The 20,981-nt window shown below is 52.8% G+C and overlaps 1 protein-coding gene across 1 annotated transcript in view; it reads left to right on the forward strand.

Moving 5' to 3' along the window:
* Positions 1–20,981, forward strand: part of ds (dachsous cadherin-related 1) — a 75,405-nt gene that overhangs the window by 37,926 nt on the left and 16,498 nt on the right. Inside the window, exons 3-5 of the mRNA XM_002132817.3 lie at positions 17,808–18,480; positions 19,433–20,019; positions 20,346–20,814. Of these exons, the coding sequence (XP_002132853.2) occupies positions 17,808–18,480; positions 19,433–20,019; positions 20,346–20,814 (1,729 nt within the window). The remainder of the gene's footprint in view (positions 1–17,807; positions 18,481–19,432; positions 20,020–20,345; positions 20,815–20,981) is intronic.

Here is a 20,981-nt window from a genome sequence, read left to right on the forward strand (position 1 = left end):
TGGCGCTGCTGCACGACGCGTGACTCTTCTGTTGAAGGCCTCACGCTGCCATCTCCAGACTCGTAAAAGCCGAAACTCAACGCCGACTGCCGTGGCAGTAGCAGCCCCCCCGTAACCCCCCTTTGGAGCCCCATCTGGCAGCTTGATCTCTGGGCAGTTAATTTCAAGCCTTAATTAATTTCTAAAAGCATTTCTTTTATACGCCTGATCAGCATACGGCATCTGTCATTCCACAGTGGCGCAGAGGCCACAAATATTTTCCACTTTCACATAAATTAAGCGGCAGACCACCTCTGGTTTCACTTGGCTTCGCCGGGAAAAGTAAGACTAGTGCCTGCCACAGCGTGAGTCACTTTCGGATGCTTTGGAGAACGATTCTTCGCCCTTTTCCCAAGGCAAAGGCAAAGGCAAAGGCAGAGCCAAAGACCAAGGCCACGCCCTCGTAGCAGCCCGGCACTTGGCCCAGATCCCGTGTTTATGAGGTGAGAGCTGAGAGGGCCAATGCCAATGCCAATGCCAAAGCGAGAGCCAAAGCGAGAGCCAGCGATGATGATGATGTTAGAGGCGACCCCAAAAAAGCACCCGGGTATCTTTTTTCGACTCTGTTTCTGTTTCTTTTCTGAAATTGGAAGCCATTTTGTTGCCCTCTCCCTCCCTCTGATGGCCTGTGCCTGTCTCTCTTTCCCTTTCCTTCGTCTGATGGGCTGTTTTTTGTGGCTGCCACCGCTGCCACTGCCGCTGCTTTACATTCTGTCATGCAGGAAAGACAATACGAAAAGGAGTCGGGGCTCGGAGGCTACTTTCCTTGCCGCAGATGATTGCCTGCCGCCATCGTTGTGGCATCCACCATTCTCGCTCGATTCTCTTGCACCGCCCCTGGGCCGCTCGGGTTGGTCATTGATGACGTGACTGAGTGGCTCTCCAGCCCGAAGTCTCTCACCCTCCGAAATGGTGCCTGCTGTCAGTCTGTCAGTCAGTCAGTCAGTCAGTCAGTCAGTCAATCGGTCAGTCATTCCACAATTGTCGTTTGTGGTGGGTGAGGCCTTCAAAATTATTACCGAGTGCCCGACAAGTAGCCAAAAGACAAACACAAAAACCAAAACAAAACTCCAGCCACTCAGCCACTCAACCACTCGACCCCAATATTTCTTCTGGCTTAAACTCCAACTCCGTCCAGCAATTTGCTGACAATTGTCTTGTTGTTCCAATTATTGTTCTTGGCTTTTCTTTGGGGCCAAACGAGGGGTATATTGGGTTCTTGAAGCATTCAGGCGGTCATTCATTCATTCACTCGAATGAAGAGTGGAGGAAAAGCTAATCCGAAGCAGGATCCAAAGAGGATTGTATATTCTCTTCTAGGATTGGGCCTCCACAATAAATTGTGCATTGAGACATCTAAATATCTAGGCATCTAGCCATCTATCGTTCTATACTACCTTGAGAAGGTCCTTTCTGTCGACTCCCAAGGGGCTCGACCTCTAGATATCCCCTTGATACTCAATTTTAATCGATTCTGAACGGGAATAAGGCCTCCTTCTGGCTCTAAACGAACTTATGGCAAATATTCCTCGAGTTGAAATGTTTTTACAGGCACTTGAATGTGTTAAATATTTACCTGTGGCACTTTCCTCCCATTTTTCATCCTTTTTTCCTCTCATACTTGAGTCCTTAGACAGTTCTCTCCTCGGGAGCCTCCAATCTGCAAATAAATACAAGAAAAAAGCTAGATTTAGTCTCTTCTGCACTCGTACAGTGGAGACTAGCTTCGCTGGAGAGCGGAGACTACCTCCAAGTGGAGAGAGGAGACTGTAGACTACCCCCTAGTGGAGAGTGGAGAGTGGCGACTGGAGGAGACCTCGACAACTACAAGACAAAGCACCCAAATGGTTAAATGTTTTTGTTTGCAGCCCAAAAATGGCAAATTCTAGCAGATTTTTCTTTACTGCCGGCATTTCGTGGCGAGTACACGTACCCATACCCTTTTAAGGTCTCTGGGAGAGAGAGAGAGCCTTTGGGCTACGAGTATTTTACACGCCTCGTAGAAGCATCCTCCTCCCGCTCCCCCTCCCGCTGCCCCTCCCCCTCCTTGGGGCAGAACCAACTACGGAATTTCGCTGGCAAACTGTCAACCTGCATTTGCATTTCGCGTGACTCCACATCCAACAAGCAACATCCCCACCATCCACCATCCACCATCCGAAGACAAAGTCCCGGTTGCCATTTCCCTGTCTCTGATCTGTGGGCAGCGGCGGCGACAGTTGCGAATCAGAATCAGAGCCAAGAGTGTCGCCTCTTCCTTCCCACCATCATCATCATCATCATCATCATCATCATAGTCGTCGTCGTCGTTGGAGAGTGCCACAAAATTAGCCGCCGCCTCATTAGGCAGCCCCGAACCTTATCAAGAGACAGGGAGAGAGGGGGGGACAGGGAGAGGGGTGACAGAGGAGGGGCTGCTGTGGCACGGAGATATGATTTGCCTATGACAAGACTCCCATCCGTCTGGCATCCGTCCCAGCTCGAAGACCAGTTCCTCAAAACAGAAACAGTTCCAGAGGTGTCGCCCCAACCCCAACCCCCATGCCCCTCCTCCTCCGCCGCCGCCTCTCCCTCTGGGGGCCACGTCAGCGGCAGAGTTTGCCGCATGATTGATGCCTGTTTTGCGTGTGTCGTGCCTCTCCCTCTCTCCCTCTCCCCCTCCCTCGTGGAGTGGCAAGGCCAAGACTTGGACTTGGACTTGGACTTGAAGTACAGTTAGAGAAGTGGATCTGCGGCTGGCTGGCTGGCTGGCTGGCTGGCTGGGGATGCGGGTTTCGGCTCTGGTCGATCCAATCGGAACCGATCCGCAAGCGTTGGCATTATCATGCTCTCGCGGCTTGTTCCATGGCGACATCTGTCTGCCGCCTGCCCCCCTTTGGGGCACACCGAGGAGACCTCGTGGGCCTCGTTACGCGCCTCGTATTCGCTGTGGCAAGTACTATTTCTTCTCTCATTTTCCGCTGAAAAACGAACGCACTTGACTAACATAAATTTTCTCATTGTTTGCATCGATGCGGCAGAGGTTGCAACTGCAGCAGCAACAGCAACAGGCATCTGCCTGCCGCAAAACTGGAAGTGGCCGCAGCTCCCTCCCTGCTGCTGCATGCCCCTCTTGCATTGTTGCATTTACATTTTTGGTGTCGATTCAATTAGTAAATATAACCAAAAGCAAACAGACAAACAAACCGAGTGGCAGGGAGGCAGAGAGCCCAGAGGGGGCATGGGGCAGCATGGAGGAGGAGGAGGAGCAGGCGGAGGAGCAGGAAACCTGTACAATTGTTGACCATGCTCATGCCTAAATAGCCGCAGACGAAGACGACTCTTAGTCCGACTCCAGCTGTGGCATCCTATGCCCCACCGCTGCCGCTGCCTCTGCCTCTGCCCCTGCCTCTGCCGCTGATAAATCTTTGTGGCAGCAGCCGGGGGAGGTAGTGGGGGAGTCCGACTGCGGCAACAACTTCCTGTATCGCAATAGGAGTCGCATTCGAGAGTCCGATTCGCAGTGGCATCTCTCGAGTGTCCCCCCCCCCCCCCCCCCCGTCTCTCCGTGTCCCTGTCGAGTGTGTGTGCAAATTAAATTGCTCGCTAATGAAGTGAGGGGCAGGGGGCCGTGGCAGGGGCAAGAGAAGTACCTCCTTCTGGTCTCCAGTAATGTCTTCATCATCTTGCAACAATATGACACAAATTGCCAAACAAAATTCGAACAACTCGCCCGCTTTGGGTCAACTTTTTGCCACAGGCTCCGATCCCCCACACCCCCCCACACCCCCTCTCCCGCCATTAAATGGCAATAACCAGGCACGGAGTGATCGCAGCTTATCACCCCTCCAGAGGCAGCGAGGCAGCGAGGCAGCAGCTCTCCGAAGTCAAGGCGTGAGAGGGCCAACAATTTCTGACATTTAAGCGGGCAAAAGGCGCCGCCATTGCTGTCGCGAGTACAGTGGATACACGCTAGAGGGTACAATCCAAACAGTACTAGATATCTGCTGATTTTGAAGGGAATGGGAGACGGGCATAGGACTAGGGACTCAATGGAGAGACAATTAGTCAGAGGAAACGAAGGGGAAGCCGTCTACAGAGAGGATTAGTGATAGAAATGGAAAAGGCCGCCCTTCCAAGGGGAACAACTGATGGAAAGAGAGGCGGCAATGCCTCCAGAAGCTACTTTTGAGGTGTTTATGGCAGCTCCAGGATGGTTTGAGCACTTTTAGAGCCTATTCGGGGTTCAAATTAGAGCCGATTCGTGGTAGAAAGATGTTTCATAGAAAACTAGTATGATTATACCCAATTTCCCCGATATATCTCTGCCGGAGGAGCATATATACAAGGGCCACAGTAGGAATCTACTGTCACACACTTCCTTTATCCCTCAAAAGTACCCCCAAAGGCCTCAGTCCCCCGTTAAACCCATTTTCCTCCCCTTTAGGCACCCCTTTTCGCTCTTAGGCAGCCCCCACTGTACCCACACATATGCATGGTCTGTGTGTATGTGCAACAATGTTGCAGATTTTGATTAGAAGGTGAAATAATGATGTTAACCTCGTTGCTCGGTTTCGTTTCGCTCGTTTCATAAGCTGGGAGCCCCAAAGCCCCCTCATGTGGCAGGAGGATGGCTGTTCGGCTGTAGAATGGCGAAACGGGGCCGGGGTTAGAGTTGATTTGCCCGAACATTGCATTTTAAATATGAGAGGAGGTGGGGGGGCATAGGGGGGATCCCCTACCCGCAGCTAGGAATAACCAAGAATCGAACAGAGTGCCAGACAATCAGCGAGGCTTTGGGCTTGGGTTTTGGGAACACACGGGAGACAGGAGACAGGAGCAAGGCGAGTCGATGATTTAGTGTCCAGCTGTGGCCGTGCACATAAATTCACCTGCGCTGACAGTCCCCGAGAGTCGCCGCGACTCGTCCTCCCCGAGTGGCCCCAAGAAAAGCGAAAGGCCACAGACTCCGACTTCGACTTCGATTCCGACTTCGATTCCGATTCGGAGTCGCATCCGATGCGGAGTCCCGGTGCTGCAACGTTGCAGCGAAATTGTTGAAAATTGAATTGAAAATAAAATGTACATTTTTGGAGGGAAGCTGCCGCTGCCGCTGCTGCCACAGCGGTTGCCTTCTCAGAACTCTTTGGGGGCACATTCTCGTATGCAAAAGAGGCGAGAGGGGGGGGCAGGGGGGGGGGTCTGCTACCGAGTGATTGACTCATGAAAAGGCAGTGCAAGCCACACAACTGTTGAAGCTAAATTCGAATCTAATTCAAAAGAAATGTGATTAAAATCGTGGCCCGGCATCCAGCCATCCAGCGGGCCCCCAAGTATCCCCGGGAGTTGTCCCCAACCACTGGTGCCTCAAGTTGAAGCTTTTGTGATGTCATTATATTGAAGAATGGCAGCAGAGCACTGTGGCAGCAGACATTGACATTGAAAGGAGCACAGAGCAGAGCAAACAGAAAAGGGATGCCAGGCCAATCCGAGCGGACCCTTGTCGGGGTCTTCGTGCCCCTCCTGCCTCCTGCCACAGGTAGCCACTGACTGAATGTCCATGTGGGTCTAAGCTCAATGCGAATGCCAAAAAGCGAGGCTAATCGCTGCCCAAAGGAACGCGAATGCAAAAGCCAAGGGACGACGACGACGACGACGACTGCTGCTCCGAAAGAGACAAAGGAGCTGGAGATGGAGATGGTGGAGAGCCCCCCCCCACTCCCCCCGTCTCTGGGCCTCTCCGCGAAGAGTTCTCCACTCAAGAATGGCGGCATTTGCGCTTAAGCCTTGGCAATGAATTCATCGTTGACATATCTCGTTAATTTAATTTCTTATCGTAGGGATAGCATCGTCTTCGAGGTCTGTTCTTCGGGGCTCTTCGGCGGCTCGGAAGCCGCATGGCTGACTGATTCTGTGGCAGGGGGGGGCAGGCGGGCCTAAAGCGGGTTTAAGGGCAGGCAGGGGGGGCATGTGGCAGGCAGTCTGGTATGCAAAATAGCTGCAAGGATGCGCCGAGACAAGGCCTGGGCTGTGGCCACGGACTTCGAGACGCCAAACGACTAGTCCCCGGCCTCTGGGTTTGTGGTTTGGTTTCTGTTTCTGTTTCTGGCTCTCTTTTCTTTTCCTTTCAGCCTTTTGCTACTATAAATTTTTGTCAACGATTTGTACGCATTGTCTTGCCAACCCCGCCCCACCCGCCTCCTCCTCCTCTTCCTCCTCCTCTGGGTTGAATGAGCATTCGGTTTGGTGGAGATTTTTAGCATAACCTTTGATTAGGTCCGTGTGTCCCTGTGTGTGTGTGTGTGTGTGCCCCTGTGTGTGTGTGGCGGCATAGATCCTTTGTGGATCAATCAATTTTTTGTGGCACCACCTAGAGAAAGAGAGAGAGAGGAGAGAGAGAGAGAGGAGACTTCTTTCGCTGCTTAATTGTTATTTGCTTTTGGCGCGGGAAACGCTTTCCCCAATTAACGATAAAACATCTGGGGGGGGGGGACTGGGTACTGGGGGCATGCCCCCGTCTTCCCATATACTTGGAAGGTAGCACCACACATTAAGCGCAACATTCGCGCAAATTAACGCAAAAAATGCTTATCACAGAAGTCCTGCCTGCCTGCCTGCCTGCCTTCCTGCCTGCCTGCCTGGTGGGGCACCTCCTTTCAGGCCTAACGAAGTGCGCGTACTCCCAGCGAGGGTAACACCCCACATACTGGCTCCCCCTCCGCCCCCCTCCGCACCGCCCCCCTCTGTTGCAACGCGTCTCTGTTGATGATTTTACGCACCAGCCAGCCGTCCCCACGCGAAACGAAGCCAAAGCCAAAGCCGAGGCCGAGGCCGAGAGACCATTGTTCTGCTCCCTCCCTGCTCCCGTTGGCTGTTGCACCTTCCAGCACACCTTGCCACAACTGGTGTTGAAAGCAATTTCAAAAATGATGAGTATGATCGAACAGTTCTTCTGTCCGCCCGTCGCCCGTCCTCGTGCCTCCACTGCCGCTCCACTGCTGCTGTTGGCTTTTCGATTTGCTTTCAATATAATTTGGAACCCCTCTCCGTCGCCCCCCATCCTCCAGCCTGCGCATAAATATCTTCGAGGAGCGAGAGAGACCTTCCTTCCTGCCTTTGTCTGGGGGCTGCGGCTCCTCCACCTGGTCCAAGACGAAGCCAAGACGAAGCCAATAAGCAGTTTTGCTTTATCGCTTATTAAAAATCATTTCGCTCTTCGTATTTTTCAAGTTTTCAGCGGAGCTTCCAGGTCCATCTTGAGGTCCCTTTCTGGCTTTCTGCCTTTCTGCCTCTCTGATGGCTTTCTGGCTTTTGTTATTAACTTTGACTCACATGTCGATCACTTGGGCTGATGATTTTCTTCAATTTTAGCGCACATGAGAGCGCCGTCTACGTCTCCATCGAGGCAGAGACGGCTCATCATCTGCCAGAGCTGCTCGTCCACCTCCTCCTCCTCATCCACCTCCTCCTCCTCCTCCTCGTCATCGACAGCTTCCTACATTCCAAGAGACGTCTGTCAGTCGACGTCTCGGAAGAGCAGGCTGTCCATCCCTCCTCTGTCTGTTGTGATTGCTATCTCAGGGAGCAGCAATACTCCAACTCCAACTTCAACTCCAACTCGTACTCGTATTTATTCAGAGACCCCGAAATATAATGTAATGTTTTGTATGGCTTCTGCTTCTCTGCCTTGAATCGTCTTCGCTTTCATTCTCTCTCTGTCTCTCTCTCTCTCTCTCCATTTGTTGCACGTTGCCGCTGTCCGCTATGGCAAATTATGGCAAATACACACCTTATACCCTGCCCCCCTGCCCCTGCCCCTGCCCCCATTGGCCCCATCTGCAGACAATGGCAATGGCACACACGCACAGAGACGTGGGGGCCCTTCTTGCGTCTTTCGTCTTTCGATTTTTATTTCTTATTGTTTTTGGGTTCTCTTCGCTCTGTGGAGTTCTCTCTTCCGTCCGGCTCCGGCTCCAGCTCCGGCTCCAGCTCCAACGATGATTACAAGATCACTTATCTGCCTTCAATAAACTTCGGCTTCGACTTCGGCATCGGTTGCTGTTATTATTTTTTAATGTAGTTTTTTAAGTACCATCAAACACTTGAGACTACGAGAGCGAGAACCCACCTACCTACCCGCCACTCCCTGTCCCCTGTTGCCCCTTCTGCCGTTTCATCTAGAAAACGTTGTTGCCCCATCGATCGATAGCCCAAGAGGTAATTACCAGGCGATCGATGGCCGGGGGGAGGGGGTGCGGAGGGGGCTCGTACGTAGTAGATTATCGTAGTAGATCTTCTTCTGGCTTTTGGAATTTCAATTTCTGTGTGCACCTGCCCCTCGAAACACTTTCTTTCCGTTTATTGATATCTTTATGGAGGCCCACATGCCTCCTGCCTCCCGCCTCCTGCCTCCTGCCACATGCCTCCATCAATGGCAAGTACAGTAATTTGGCTGCAAGTGCATCCCCGATGGATTTTCCCCCATTACCACGTAACTCGGACTCGGACTCGGTTGGATCCCCATTCTGGGGAGGAGGCAACGCATTTAGGCTCTACAAATACTGCCACAAAGTCCTGGGCCTCCTCTCTCTCTGCGAATGGATTGAAATCGAATCAAATCTTTGCTTTGTTTGCTCCAAAGCTTCTCCAAGGGTTCTCTATCGATCTTTCTGCCTTCTGCCTGGCATACCTTTCGCTCTCTGGTGGAACATCTGGCCTTTTTGATTTTAATTATATATTGTGACCAGTCTCCCCCTCCAGTCTCTCAGTCCCCCCTCCCCCCCTCCACCCCTCGTCAGCCAGTGGAAAAACCTTTATATCGAAGTGGGCGTGTCACTAAATAAATTACTTTTCTATACGAAAAGAGTGGACGCGGACGCGGACGTGGACGTGGAGTCGAGAGTTTTTCCCACCACATGTGCCACAATCTGTTGCAACAGCAGTGCCAGTTGCAGTGGCAGTGGCAGCCACGGCTTTGGTTCGCTGCCTTGGAAAATTGTTTGCTAAACGCCCTTTCCTGTCCGAATGTCGCTTTTGGGGCTGAAGTTGAAGCTGCGCGTAATTAGCATAAATCACTTCGAATAAGGCTACCATTTTGGCTTGACCAAATTTGTTTATAGACTTTGTGGCTCTTTTGGCATTTTGGCATCTCCTGACAGCGCACCACCCCCACTGCCCCCACCGCCGGCACCCCCACTGCCTCTACCATGTATCCACGACATGGACCAAGAGTCACGCATCGCTGACCAAAATTGGCCTCCTCCTCGAGACTCCCAGCAGCATTCAAAGGAGATTGCGACTGGGGTTTTGTTTCGTTTCGTTTCGCTTCGTTTCGCTACTCGTTCGCTCTTTTCTTTTTGGGCCGAAAGTTGAGCAATAAAGGCCATTTGCATTGCACTCCAAAAAGCCAGCAAATAGAAAGTACATTTTGTTAATTGAAAGTCAACCGAGAGACCAACTGAAAGAAATACCCTCCCTCCGAACAACAAAACCAACAACAAACCCAAAAACCCAAAAACAGCAACAAACAAAAAACTACAACGACGAGTCCACAAATCAATTGAAGCGCAAAGTTTTTCCATTCATTCCAGTTTCATTTCCAATTCCAATTTCCAACTGCATTTCCCGATTGTTTCAACTTTCCCATGAATGCAATTAATTTGCAAAGACAGTCGTTAATGGAGGGGTGGGGATCCCTCCCCCATATTTCATTCCCTTGGAATCTGAATCAATATTTAAAAGAAAACATCTTCTTGGACTCGGGATTGCCTCTTAGTGGAGTCTTGGTTCCTTTTTGGTCACCAAAAATTAAAGAAAACTGAAGTTTATGAAATTGGTGACCACGACATATTTCTAAAATAGTCATATTTTGTTAGATAAGCAATCCTCCCTCCTCAATATTGAGTATTCGCTCAACTTCTAGGAATCTGGAACTATTCCGGTGACCAAAAGTATAATAAAGAGCCAATTCCAGCAATTGGTGACCCCGAAAAATTCGTAAAGTATTTATATTCTTTTATAAAACTAATCCTCCCTCGTCCAAATTGAGTACTGTCTTTCCGCCTCGCAATCTGGAACTCTTTTGGTGACCCCAAGTCCAATAAAGAGCAAATCCAAACATTTGGTGACCCCGACAAATCAATTTATCTCCTAAAATGGACTAAAATCCCCGATCCAGACTTAATATTCAGTGGGGAAACCTCTCCGTATCCACCTGAGCTCTCCATCCCCTCCTCCTGCCACCCCTGACCACAAATCAAATGAAACGTTAAGTGCTTCCCCTTCATTTCCATTTCCCGATTATTTCAACTTTCTCATCAGTGCAATTAAAGTCCATTAGGCAATTTTATGACCAGTTTTGATTTGTGGTGTGCGCTGGGAGCTCCATCAAGCAATTGGTGACCCCGACGAAATTTATTCAACCCTAAGGAGAGCGAAAGACCCTCCAGATTCAGCCAGTGACTGGTGGCATCTGCCATAGCTCCCTAGTGGGACTCTGGGGTCCACTCGCGGACTGGTTATTGGGTGTCTCCAAGCGCTGCTCGCCTCTCCATTAGACTTGCCCCAGTTGCGGCTGTGACTCCGATTCCTGGGTGACTTTTGCTTGGTTTTTATGAGTGCGTCGCAACGGTCGTTGTCCACTCTTTCGCATGGCTTTTTTTTTGCTGCTGTGAGCGGCCTAATTGAAAAAATGGTTTATTAAAATGGCATGCGATAAAGCCACCTGATCGGGGGGGGAACGGGGGATTTAGTGGGGCGCTGGCTTAACGCATAATATTTCCGTCATTAGGCCCCGCAACGAGTTTCGGAGCTTCAGAGCTCCAGAGCTCCAGAGTTTTTTGGGGGGGCATTGCATAAGAGGCTGCCCGCTCGGGAATCGCTTCGATTGCAGCTCCATCTTTTGTTTCCCCCAATTCGTAATTTGTCGGACGTGCCAGCCAGCGATGATGGAGGTTCTGTCTATCGCCCCCGCTCCCACACCCACACAATGCGGTGTCGGAGGGTAGCGACGCCCTGAGAGAGCGATACCAATTATAAAGCCGTGCACTGCGCTTGTTGGCCATAAATTCGCGTCTGCTTATCATTTTCCATAAACAAGTCTGGGGCCAAATGGGAGCCACTCGGCGAGTCAAAACTTATGCAATTCTCTGCAGAGTCCGTGGTCCGTGGTCCGTGGCGGAGTCTGCTGGTTGCAGGGTAATGACAGGTGTTTGTAACTCGTTTGTAGCCTAACGGAGACCCCAAAAAATAAATATTGTTTGCCACAACACAGAAACCCAGTCAGAGACAGACAATCGGCACTGGAATCGCCCCAAACTGCTGGCTGCAGCAGGGGGTCTCCGCCTGCGTTTACGTCTACGTCTACGTCTCCCAGTCGTCGCCAACGCAGAGATATTTGCATTAATATAAAGCCCAAACCAATTTATGCCCCACAGCAGAGAGAAGCAGCTGCAATTGTGGGCACCCCAAAGGAGGATGGGGCTGGGATGGAGCTGGAATGGAGCTGGGATGGAGCTGGGCTGTGGATTCCCATTCCAGTGAAAGTGATCCTCGTAGATGCGGTTTGGACACAGTTCTAGGCGTACAATTTCATTAGCCAGACAATTTTCCATTTGTCTTCTCTGTGGTCAAGGCTGGGGAATGATGATTTTGATTATGTTTCCGTCCGAGCGTTGCGGTCGGAGGCATCAGACCTCATGAGACAATAAAATTAATATTTGCGGTTCTTGTGGTCTCTGGTTTCAGCCACTGGAATGCTGCCACAGTGGGTATTGAACCCCACCGAAGTCCATGGCCTCGAGAGTGGCGGCTGATTTGTCATTGTTAGCGCGTAATTAACACACGCCCCCAAGGAGAGCTGCCGCCCACCGCCCACTGCCCACTGCCCACAGGAGTGCCACAAACATAAATCAGGAGACGGCAGATGGGGGCTGGGGGGTGCTGGGGGGGCTGGGGCTGATTCCAGTGGCAACTTAATTGCAAGGAGCTTGCATAATTCCCATTTAAGTGAAAAAAACTCTGCCTAATGCCACCAAAAAATATCTCAAAGCCAAACATTGAAAAACACTTCGGGGCGAAATTCAATTTGCCACACTGCCTGCCCCACAGACTGCCCGGGACTGTGCAACATGCACCACAATCATAATTAATTTCGGTGGTTATCGCGCTGGCCTGCTTCCGAGTGGAGCTGCCACCTGCTCTCCGCTCGGCGCTCTCCGGTCGGCGCTCTCGAAAAATCAGCAAAATCGATATTTAAAATCGCATAAATCGCCGACTCTTGCGATCCACATGCGTTCCACACACACACACAGGCTCCACCAGCCAGGTCCGAGTCGAAGTCCGAGTCCGAGTCGGAGTCCGAAATTGGGAATGGAACCACTTTGCAATTTGATTTATGCGGCCTCTCGGACTCCGCGGCGACTCCGAAGAGTGTTTTTGCTGTGTGGCATGGCTGCTGCTCTGTGGGGTGTGTGGGTGCGTCGTGGCGGCTCTGGCTGTAACTGGATTTGGGAATTGCTTTAAATTACGCAAATTCGAAAATTGCAAAGGCGAGACCCCGAAAACAAAGACAAAGACGGAGACCATTCGGAGACCAATCCAATGTGGATGTTGAACTTTTGATTAACTTATTGGACACACACACACACACACACACACACACAGAGACACACAGGCACACAGCAAGTACCGTTGCCTGGCGCTGTTTGCGGTGCCACTTGTCTAGGGAGTTGTCGTTGCACTTTACGTGCCACATGTGTGCATTTATCAAGCCAACCCCCAAAAAGAAAAAACCCAAAAAGTGAAACCGAAAACCGCAACCATCGAAAGTCGGCGACAAACAAAATCAAATAAAAATCCCGACTAATTTATTAGAGCTCCAAAATACGGCACGGGGGGTTGCTAGGATGGGGGGGGGAGGGGGGATACTACCCGTGGTATTTATGTGGGCTTTTGTGGCACTTTGTCATGCGGCACTTGCCCCACGAGCGTGGCGCGATCAGCGATCAGCGATTTCCGGGAGCGCTCTCTCCGGCTCCGGGATCTCCTCCTTGGCCACATTTCAATTTCTGTGCAAATATTTACACAATCTGGCGATAAATTTATGCGCTCTTCTTCACATTTTCAATTTGTGGAAGGCACCTCCGGCTCCCAGACTCCAACTTCGCCTCAGAATTTATGCAAAATCCCACAAAACCGATCAAGGAGCCACGGCAGAGAGAAACGGTGATTGTTATTGGCCTAGAGAACCGATCCACGGATCTGTGGCGTGTGGGCGGACGAAATCGAATTCAAATTCGATGATCCACCGATCGGTGATCGTCGATCGGGAGGTGGGAGTACGAAATGGAGTCAAGTCGCGGGTCTAGGGCCCTCGGATTCTTATCGCCAGGCTCTTAGCTAAAGGCCCGGCCAGATGCGATCTCTCTGTGGCAGCCACTTGGTGTGTGGCCCCTCGCCAGTTGGCTGTGATCCACTTGTGGCATGGCTGCTGGGGCGACTTGGGGGGAAAGTTTCCCACCGTTTTGCAGCGAGCTTTCGATTCGCCTTTTTGCCAGCGGAAGTGGAAACTTTGGGACGGAATAGCCACATCTTTCGCCTGGACAAAGCATCTTTTGGCTGCCACAAAGTGTGACCAAATCCCCTGTCTCGGCCGCTACTGTCCCGTGGCATCTCAGTGCCAATTAGAATGTTTTATTGCCAGTCGGGGGGACAGTTTTCTGTGGCCTGACTTCCTGTCGCTCTTGATTTCATTCGAGGTCCACCGCGTGGGCGACTCGTTAGGCCTTCGCATCAGTGGAGCGTGCATCCAACTTAATTAGCCACAGGCGAGAGCGGGGAGCGGGGAGGGGGGGGGAGGGGGAGTAGGAACTGCAGTTTAATGAGGAAGCGAGTCGCCGAGCCATTGATTAGCGCCCGAGATTGCCTTCGACGAAGGGAAACCGAGATTCAGATTCAGATTCAGATTTCGATTCCGATTCCGATTCCAAGACGCTGGGGTTCATGAACTCTTGTGGCAGGGGCACATTCCAGGCAACAACTTTCTGTGTCTTATGCAACGATCCATCATCGTAGCTCCATCGAGAGTCCGTTGCAGGCTGTGCAGGGGCCTGTGATGGCGGGTGGTGCTGCAGCTGCAACAGAAACACAAGAAACGCATTCGCATTCGCTCGGAGAGGGGGGAGAGGGGGGAGGAGACCCCCGTCCCCCCTGTTGGCCGCCTTTTTTCGTGGTTTGTTCGCATGTTTTCGGCGCAGTCGCAGGCCCAAGTCCATGGCCATCGGCCATCGGCCAAATGTAAATCTCTCCCCAGCCCCAACCCCTACCCCCCCCCCCCCCCTCCCCCCCTGCTCACGCATTGGTATGTTTTTTCTCTGTTTTTTTGTTTGATTTATCAATAGATGGCCATGGACCTCATGTCCCTCAGTTTTCGCGCGCGCGGCGAAAGCAAAAGTCCACGATCCCCGCGAATCCGAGTTGAGGGAAAGGCGTGCGAGCGATTGCCTCAAAAGTTGAACCGTAAACGTAAACGTAACCGTAAGCGAGGGGTGAGGGGGGGAGGAGGAAGGCAGGCAGGTAATGGGCATTGGCTAAGAAGACAGCTGCAAAAAAGCCGCCACAAGTGGCAGGCCGAAAGGCAGTGCCACAGAGCCACAGACGAAGCGGAGAAGCAAACATAAATCAAATGAAGGAAAATGTACAAGATAAATTTTTAAGCACACTTATTTAACACCTAACAACCTTGTTAGATGCATTTTGATGATGCAGTCGGAGTCCGAGGCTCCAGTCCCAGGCTCCAGACTCCACACTGCAGACTCCAGCCTCCAAGTGGGGCTGTGGCTGTGGCAGAAAGAACTCTGAAGAGAGCACTGAGACCCGAACAAGTCAGAAATCTATACCGGAAAATTAAAAATTCTTAATAACACGACAAGCGGCACAGCGGTCGGTGGTGCCCGCTGCCTGTTGCATGGTCGTTGCCCGGTCGGTGGGTCGGTTGCGGCGTGCAACAACTGTTAGAATTGCTTTTTGGTGTAACAGCAACAGCAGGCCCAAGAAAACCAAACAGAAATAGATCTTTCCGCCAGCATTCACCTCTTTTAAGACCCCTGTCTCTGTCTCTGTCTCTGTCTCTGTCTCTGTCTCTGCCTTGTGGCAGGCTTTGGGCCTCAAATTTTGCACAGACTTCGAGAATTCTACCCACTATCCTACGCATGGCTCCAAATCGTTGCCAGAGGTGGCTGATTCTTCGTACTTCCCAAAAACCAATTGGAAAACCCCTAAATAGTGCCATTTTCTCCATTTTCCACCCATTCCCAGCTTCCAATCGTGGCTGAATCTTCATTCAAGCAGAGTATTGTCCAGGGACTCGTTTCTCCACCTTTCTCTGTGGCCCCTCTAGCCCCCCCGCCGTCTCCTCTGTCTCCCCGCTGATCTACTCCTATGGCTTATAAATCTTGTGTGCTCTGTAAAATAATTTATAAAAATTGCAATAAATATTGAGGGGCCCTGATAAGGCGTCAACATAAATCAGGTGTTCCTCCGAGGAGGAGGCAGCAGAACCCCGTGACTAATCAACGCCGCAAAAGTGTGAAATCTTCACACGCCGCAATGCCACAGAGTGCCCCCCCCCCCGTGCCCCCTTCCCCATTCCGTAACCCCAAAGGGAATGCCAGAGCGTAAATGTCTTTATAACTAATTCGATACCCAATGAAAGGGAGGGGAGAGGGAGGGGGGAGTGCAGACCGCAACAATTTCACGCTTTCTGCACCGTGCCACAGAGACGCCCCCACATGTATGTACATGCAACACTTTCTTTCGTTTCGGCCCCAATCTGGCATTGAATGTTGGATTGATGGGGGATTGAGTCCGAAATCGAGTAAGCCTCAGCGGCTCTGGCGGCACGTAGCCACGTAGCCACGTAGCCGCTTCTCATAGCCCTGGCCAGAGCCAGGTCTAAATCATCCACATCTGCCGGAAATTGCATAAAAATACACTGCACGGCCGCTCGTTGGGTCTCTCCTCTCGTCTTATCAGAGTGTTTGCTGCGGTCTCCCAGCCTCTCATTCTCTCGCTTGGCCGATAATCCCTGGCAGCAGAGACACGACCAACATTTTGGCCAGCTTCTATTAGCCAGGCAGCACCCCTCTCTCCCTCCCCTTCCCCTGCCCTGCTCTCCTCCTCTTCTCACAAGTGTTAATCAAACTTTAACCACAAACATCCGCATGGCCATGGCCATGGCTGCTGCATGGAACGTTCTCTCTCTCTCTCTCTCTGTGTCTCTCGTTGTGGCAATCATCTTCCTCATCCTCTTTGGCATTGTCTGCACTCCACGCCACTCCCTGGTCTTTTTTTTGGGTTTATTTTCTGTACGTTAAATAAGGTAATTGAATGAAATTACTTTTGACAGCTTATTTGCATACATCAACAGGCGAAGAGGCAGCACAGAAGTATCTCCAGAAGCGGGAGATGGTAGCTGGGAGCTTGTTAGCCCCCATAATTGGTCATTGAATGCTCTGGCGACCCCGCCGCAGAGAGTGTGAGAAATGCGTGCTGACAAAGATGAATAACTCGAGAGATTTCCGTGGAGACTTCTTCAACGAACTTCGAATTGTTTTTCGGGCTCCCTTTTGGAAGATGTCATTGGGGTTTTTTTGCCCCCGATTTGGTTTGCCTTTCACTGGCAGCCACGACAGGCCCCAGTCCTCCTCCTTGCCCCCCCTTTGGGACCCCTTTCGTGTGGGCGTGCATTTGTTTAGGCCCTGCTTTGCGCTCTTTACAGAACTTCCATGTTGTTGACAGATAAAATTGCCAATCTGTTTGGCTGACGACATCCTCAGGGCTCCAGTCCAGGGCTCCAGCCTGGCGACAATTTCACTCGCGGGTTAAACGGGTTTAAGCTTCTTGCTGGCCGGCTGGCTGGCTGGCTGGATGGCTGGCAGCCGGCTCTAAGCTTAATGAAAGTCTTTAGTCGCAGGAGCCCGCAACAATCTAAGCAGATCTCCAGACAGCCCCGGTTGGCCGTTCGGTCCTGCCTTTTGGCTTACAAAAAGTGTAATTAGCGCTGGAAATGCAACGTGCAACGTGCCACAGCGTAAGAGAGAGAGAGAGTCCAAGGGGGTAGCCGGGGTACACGTTTCGCTTTAAATGCATATCAGTGTGTGTCCCCCCCCCAGACCCCCCTCGAGCCCAAGCAAAGGGAACGCTTTGAGGCAATCACTCGGTTGCACTTCACCCCCCTCTCCCCCCTCCTCCTCCTCCCCTTGTTCTCCTATTTAAAGTGAAATAATGACAGTTTTAATTGCTGATTTGCTGTTTGGTTGTTCGTTGGCGTCAAAATCCAACGATGGCCCCCGCTCTAGGGGGCTCCCCCCCCCCTCTCACTGTCTCTCCCTCCCCTCGAAGACAGCCTACAGAATGCAAAACGCCAACTAATTGGCAGCCATTAAAAGGGGTCAATGCTCTCGGCCCGTTTAAGCCCAATCTGTGATTCATTCCAGTAGCGGGAGTCGCCTCGGGAGAGGGGAGGGGGGAGAGGGGACCCGATACGCCCGATGATCCGGCCGGGGGGGCCACGGATTTCGAGCATGAAAAATTGCCAAATTAAGCCCCGAAAAAGAGGAGCCCAAGATCCCAGAAGTGGAGGCGCTGGCTGTAAATCAAATTAAGATTTTTGACAACTTCATTTGCAAAAGGGAGAGCGAGGGAGAGCCGGAGAGGCTCCTCCTCCTTCAAGTACCTTTTGGAGCCCTTTTCCTAATCAATATCCACCTCTTTTCTCCCCTTTTCTGCAGGTCTCTGCCAGCGATCCGGACTGCGGCGTGAATGCCATGGTAAACTACACTCTGGGCGAGGGCTTCAAGCACTTGACGGAGTTCGAGGTGCGCTCCGCCTCCGGGGAGATCTGCATTGCCGGCGAGCTGGACTTTGAGCGGCGCAGCAGCTACGAGTTCCCGGTGCTGGCCACGGATCGCGGGGGCCTGAGCACCACCGCGATGATCAAGATGCAGCTGACGGACGTGAACGACAATCGGCCCGTGTTCTACCCGCGGGAGTACAACGTCTCGCTGAAGGAGTCGCCCCCGACGCAGACGCCGGCCGCCAGCATTCCCGTGGTGGCTGTGGTGGCCACCGATCCCGACTCGGGGAGCTTCGGCCAGGTCTCGTACCGCATCGTGGCCGGCAACGAGGCGGGCATCTTCCGCATCGATCGCTCGTCGGGGGAGATCTTCGTGACGCGCCCGGACTCGCTCTCCGTCCGCACCCAGCCGACGCACATGCTCAACATCTCGGCCACCGACGGCGGCGGCCTGCGCACCGGCCACGACGCCGTCGTCTTCCTCAGCATCATCGACGCCCTGCAGCGGCCCCCGATCTTCGAGAAGGCCCGCTACAACTACTACGTCAAGGAGGACATTCCGCAGGGCACCGTCGTCGGCTCTGTGATAGCCACAAGCGGGGATACCGGTGAGTGCTGCCCCCCCAGTCCCCCTTAGCCACCCCCCTCTTCCCTCTGTTCTTTGCATTCATTTGTTCAGTGAGCTGGAAACCAAAATATGCGCATATGACGGACCCGCAGACGGACCAACGGACGGACAACGGACGGGGCAGGCACAAGAATTAAAATAAAATTTGTAAGGGCCCCAAAAAAGAGCGCCCCCTCCCCCCGAAGAGGGAAATACCCTACAAGAAGACAGCGAGGGGGGCTCTAAGGGATCCATGGTCTTTCGACTGCTTGGCCTTGATATATCTTCAGAAAACGTCTTTTTCGAGGCACATTTTGGGCAAATCTTCAATATATTCCATGAAATACTCGTCCGATTGGGTTCAAACTTCACAGAGACCTTTATAAACGTTAAAGCTTCCATTATGGAAAGTTTCAAGGGTTTATCTGAAGAAAACAGCACCTTATATGGTATCAGATCCGTTTCCAACCTAAAAACTCTCCCCAGAACCCAAAGAGACCTCTACAACCTTCTTTATTCAGCTAAACCCCTGCCAAGGAAGTGTATCCCCAAAAAAGAAACTTCCACTCGCAGAAACTGGGCAACATGCAACCCAAGTGGAGGTCTTTTGGGGTCCCTGCCCCCGCCCCTGTCTGTGCAACAAAGCAAAATACTTCAAACGCAAATTTCGGCAGAAATCTGCACCCATCAACGGACTCGAACTCGTCATCGAGCCCCGAACCCAAAGGGGCCTCCATTGGGGCCGATCGCTGGCTATGCAAAATGATTTTGCGGTTTAATTTGCTGCCGCTTTCGCTGCCTGCCCCTGCCCCAGTCCCTGCCCCTGCCTGCCTGCCCCTGCCGCATGTGTCAATCTCTTTCCTGCTTCTATTGTTCCTGCAACTCATGGCGAGGCCTTTGTTCGGGGCCCTTTGAATCGCTTTTAATGAGCAAAGACATTCCCTCTTCCACAGCCCATCGGAGCCCCGTGCGGTACTCGATCTACTCCGGCGACCCCGACGGATACTTCGGCATCGAGGGAGGGTCCGGCAACATACGGATCGCCCGGCCGCTGGACCACGAGGCCAAGGGCCAGGTGCTGCTGAACATCCAGGCCACCGCGGGGGAGCCGCCCGTCTACGGGCACACGCAGGTGAACGTCGAGGTGGAGGACGTGAACGACAATGCGCCGGAGTTCGAGGCGAGCCTGGTGCGGATCTCCGTCCCGGAGAACGCCGACCTGGGCGCCCCCCTGTACGCGGCCCACGCCCACGACAAGGACTCCGGCAGCAGTGGCCAGGTGACCTACAGCCTGGCCCGCGAGCGGCAGCTCTTCGCCATCGACCCGCGCTCGGGGCACCTGGTGCTCTCGCAGCACCTCGACTACGAGACCTCGCAGCGCCACTCGCTGGTGGTGACGGCCACCGACGGGGGCGTGCCGCCGCTGGCCACCAACCTGACCATCCTGGTGGACGTGCAGGACGTCAACGACAATCCGCCGGTGTTCGAGCGCGACGAGTACGCCGTGAACGTCTCCGAGTCGCGGCCCGTGAACTCGCAGGTAAGAGGGGGCTGCTCCGTGGTTCAGGGGGGTAGCAAATGCTCGGCATAAATCTGATAAACAGCCACTAAAAGTCACGCTTTGGCCAGGCGGCCGTCATATCTTGTTTAAAATATCTCTCGACACCCAGGAGAGGCGGGAGTGCTCCACGGTGCTCCGTGCCTGTCCTGGAACTAGTTTCTGATCATAAAATCACTTCATATCTCTGGCATCGCTGCTGAAACTCGTTCGCTTGGATGCCATTCCATGCCGCTCCAGAGAGCGAGTGATTGATGGTGCCCCACCCCAAGAATCCACTAACTGGCTTTTGTCTTGCCCCCTTGCAGATCGTTCAGGTGAATGCCACAGACCTGGACACTGGCAACAATGCTCGGATTACCTATCGCATTGTGGACGCCGGCGCGGACAATGCCACGGCCACGGCCTTAACCACTGCTGGTGGCTCCTCCGATGTGGCCCTGCACTTTGGGATATTCCCCAACTCGGGCTGGATCTACCTGAGGGCCCCGTTGGACCGGGAGACGCGGGATCGCTACCAGCTCGTGATCCTCGCCACGGACAACGGGACGCCGGCGGCCCATGCCCGTACGCGGGTGCTGGTGCGGGTCCTCGACGCCAACGACAACGATCCGCGCTTCCTGAGGCCCCAGTACGAGTTCCGGATCGAGGAGAACCTGCGACGCGGCTCCGTGGTGGGCGCGGTGGCGGCCCGGGATCTGGATCTCGGCGAGAACGCCGCCATACGCTACAGCCTGCTGCCGGCCAACAGCAGCTTCCAGGTGCATCCCGTCACAGGTGAGAGCCTCTTCCTTCCTCTGGCCATAAATTACGGATCAGACGAACGACTCACTCAACGTTCGCTGTGCTCCTGCGACGGTGGCAACTGTCAAGCCACCAGCCATGACCCACGGTCATTCATTACTGTTCCCCATGCCCCATGCTTGCCCCATGCCGCATGCCCC

The sequence above is a fragment of the Drosophila pseudoobscura genome, chromosome 4 (assembly GCF_009870125.1).
Source record: "Drosophila pseudoobscura strain MV-25-SWS-2005 chromosome 4, UCI_Dpse_MV25, whole genome shotgun sequence".
NCBI lineage: Eukaryota > Metazoa > Arthropoda > Insecta > Diptera > Drosophilidae > Drosophila > Drosophila pseudoobscura.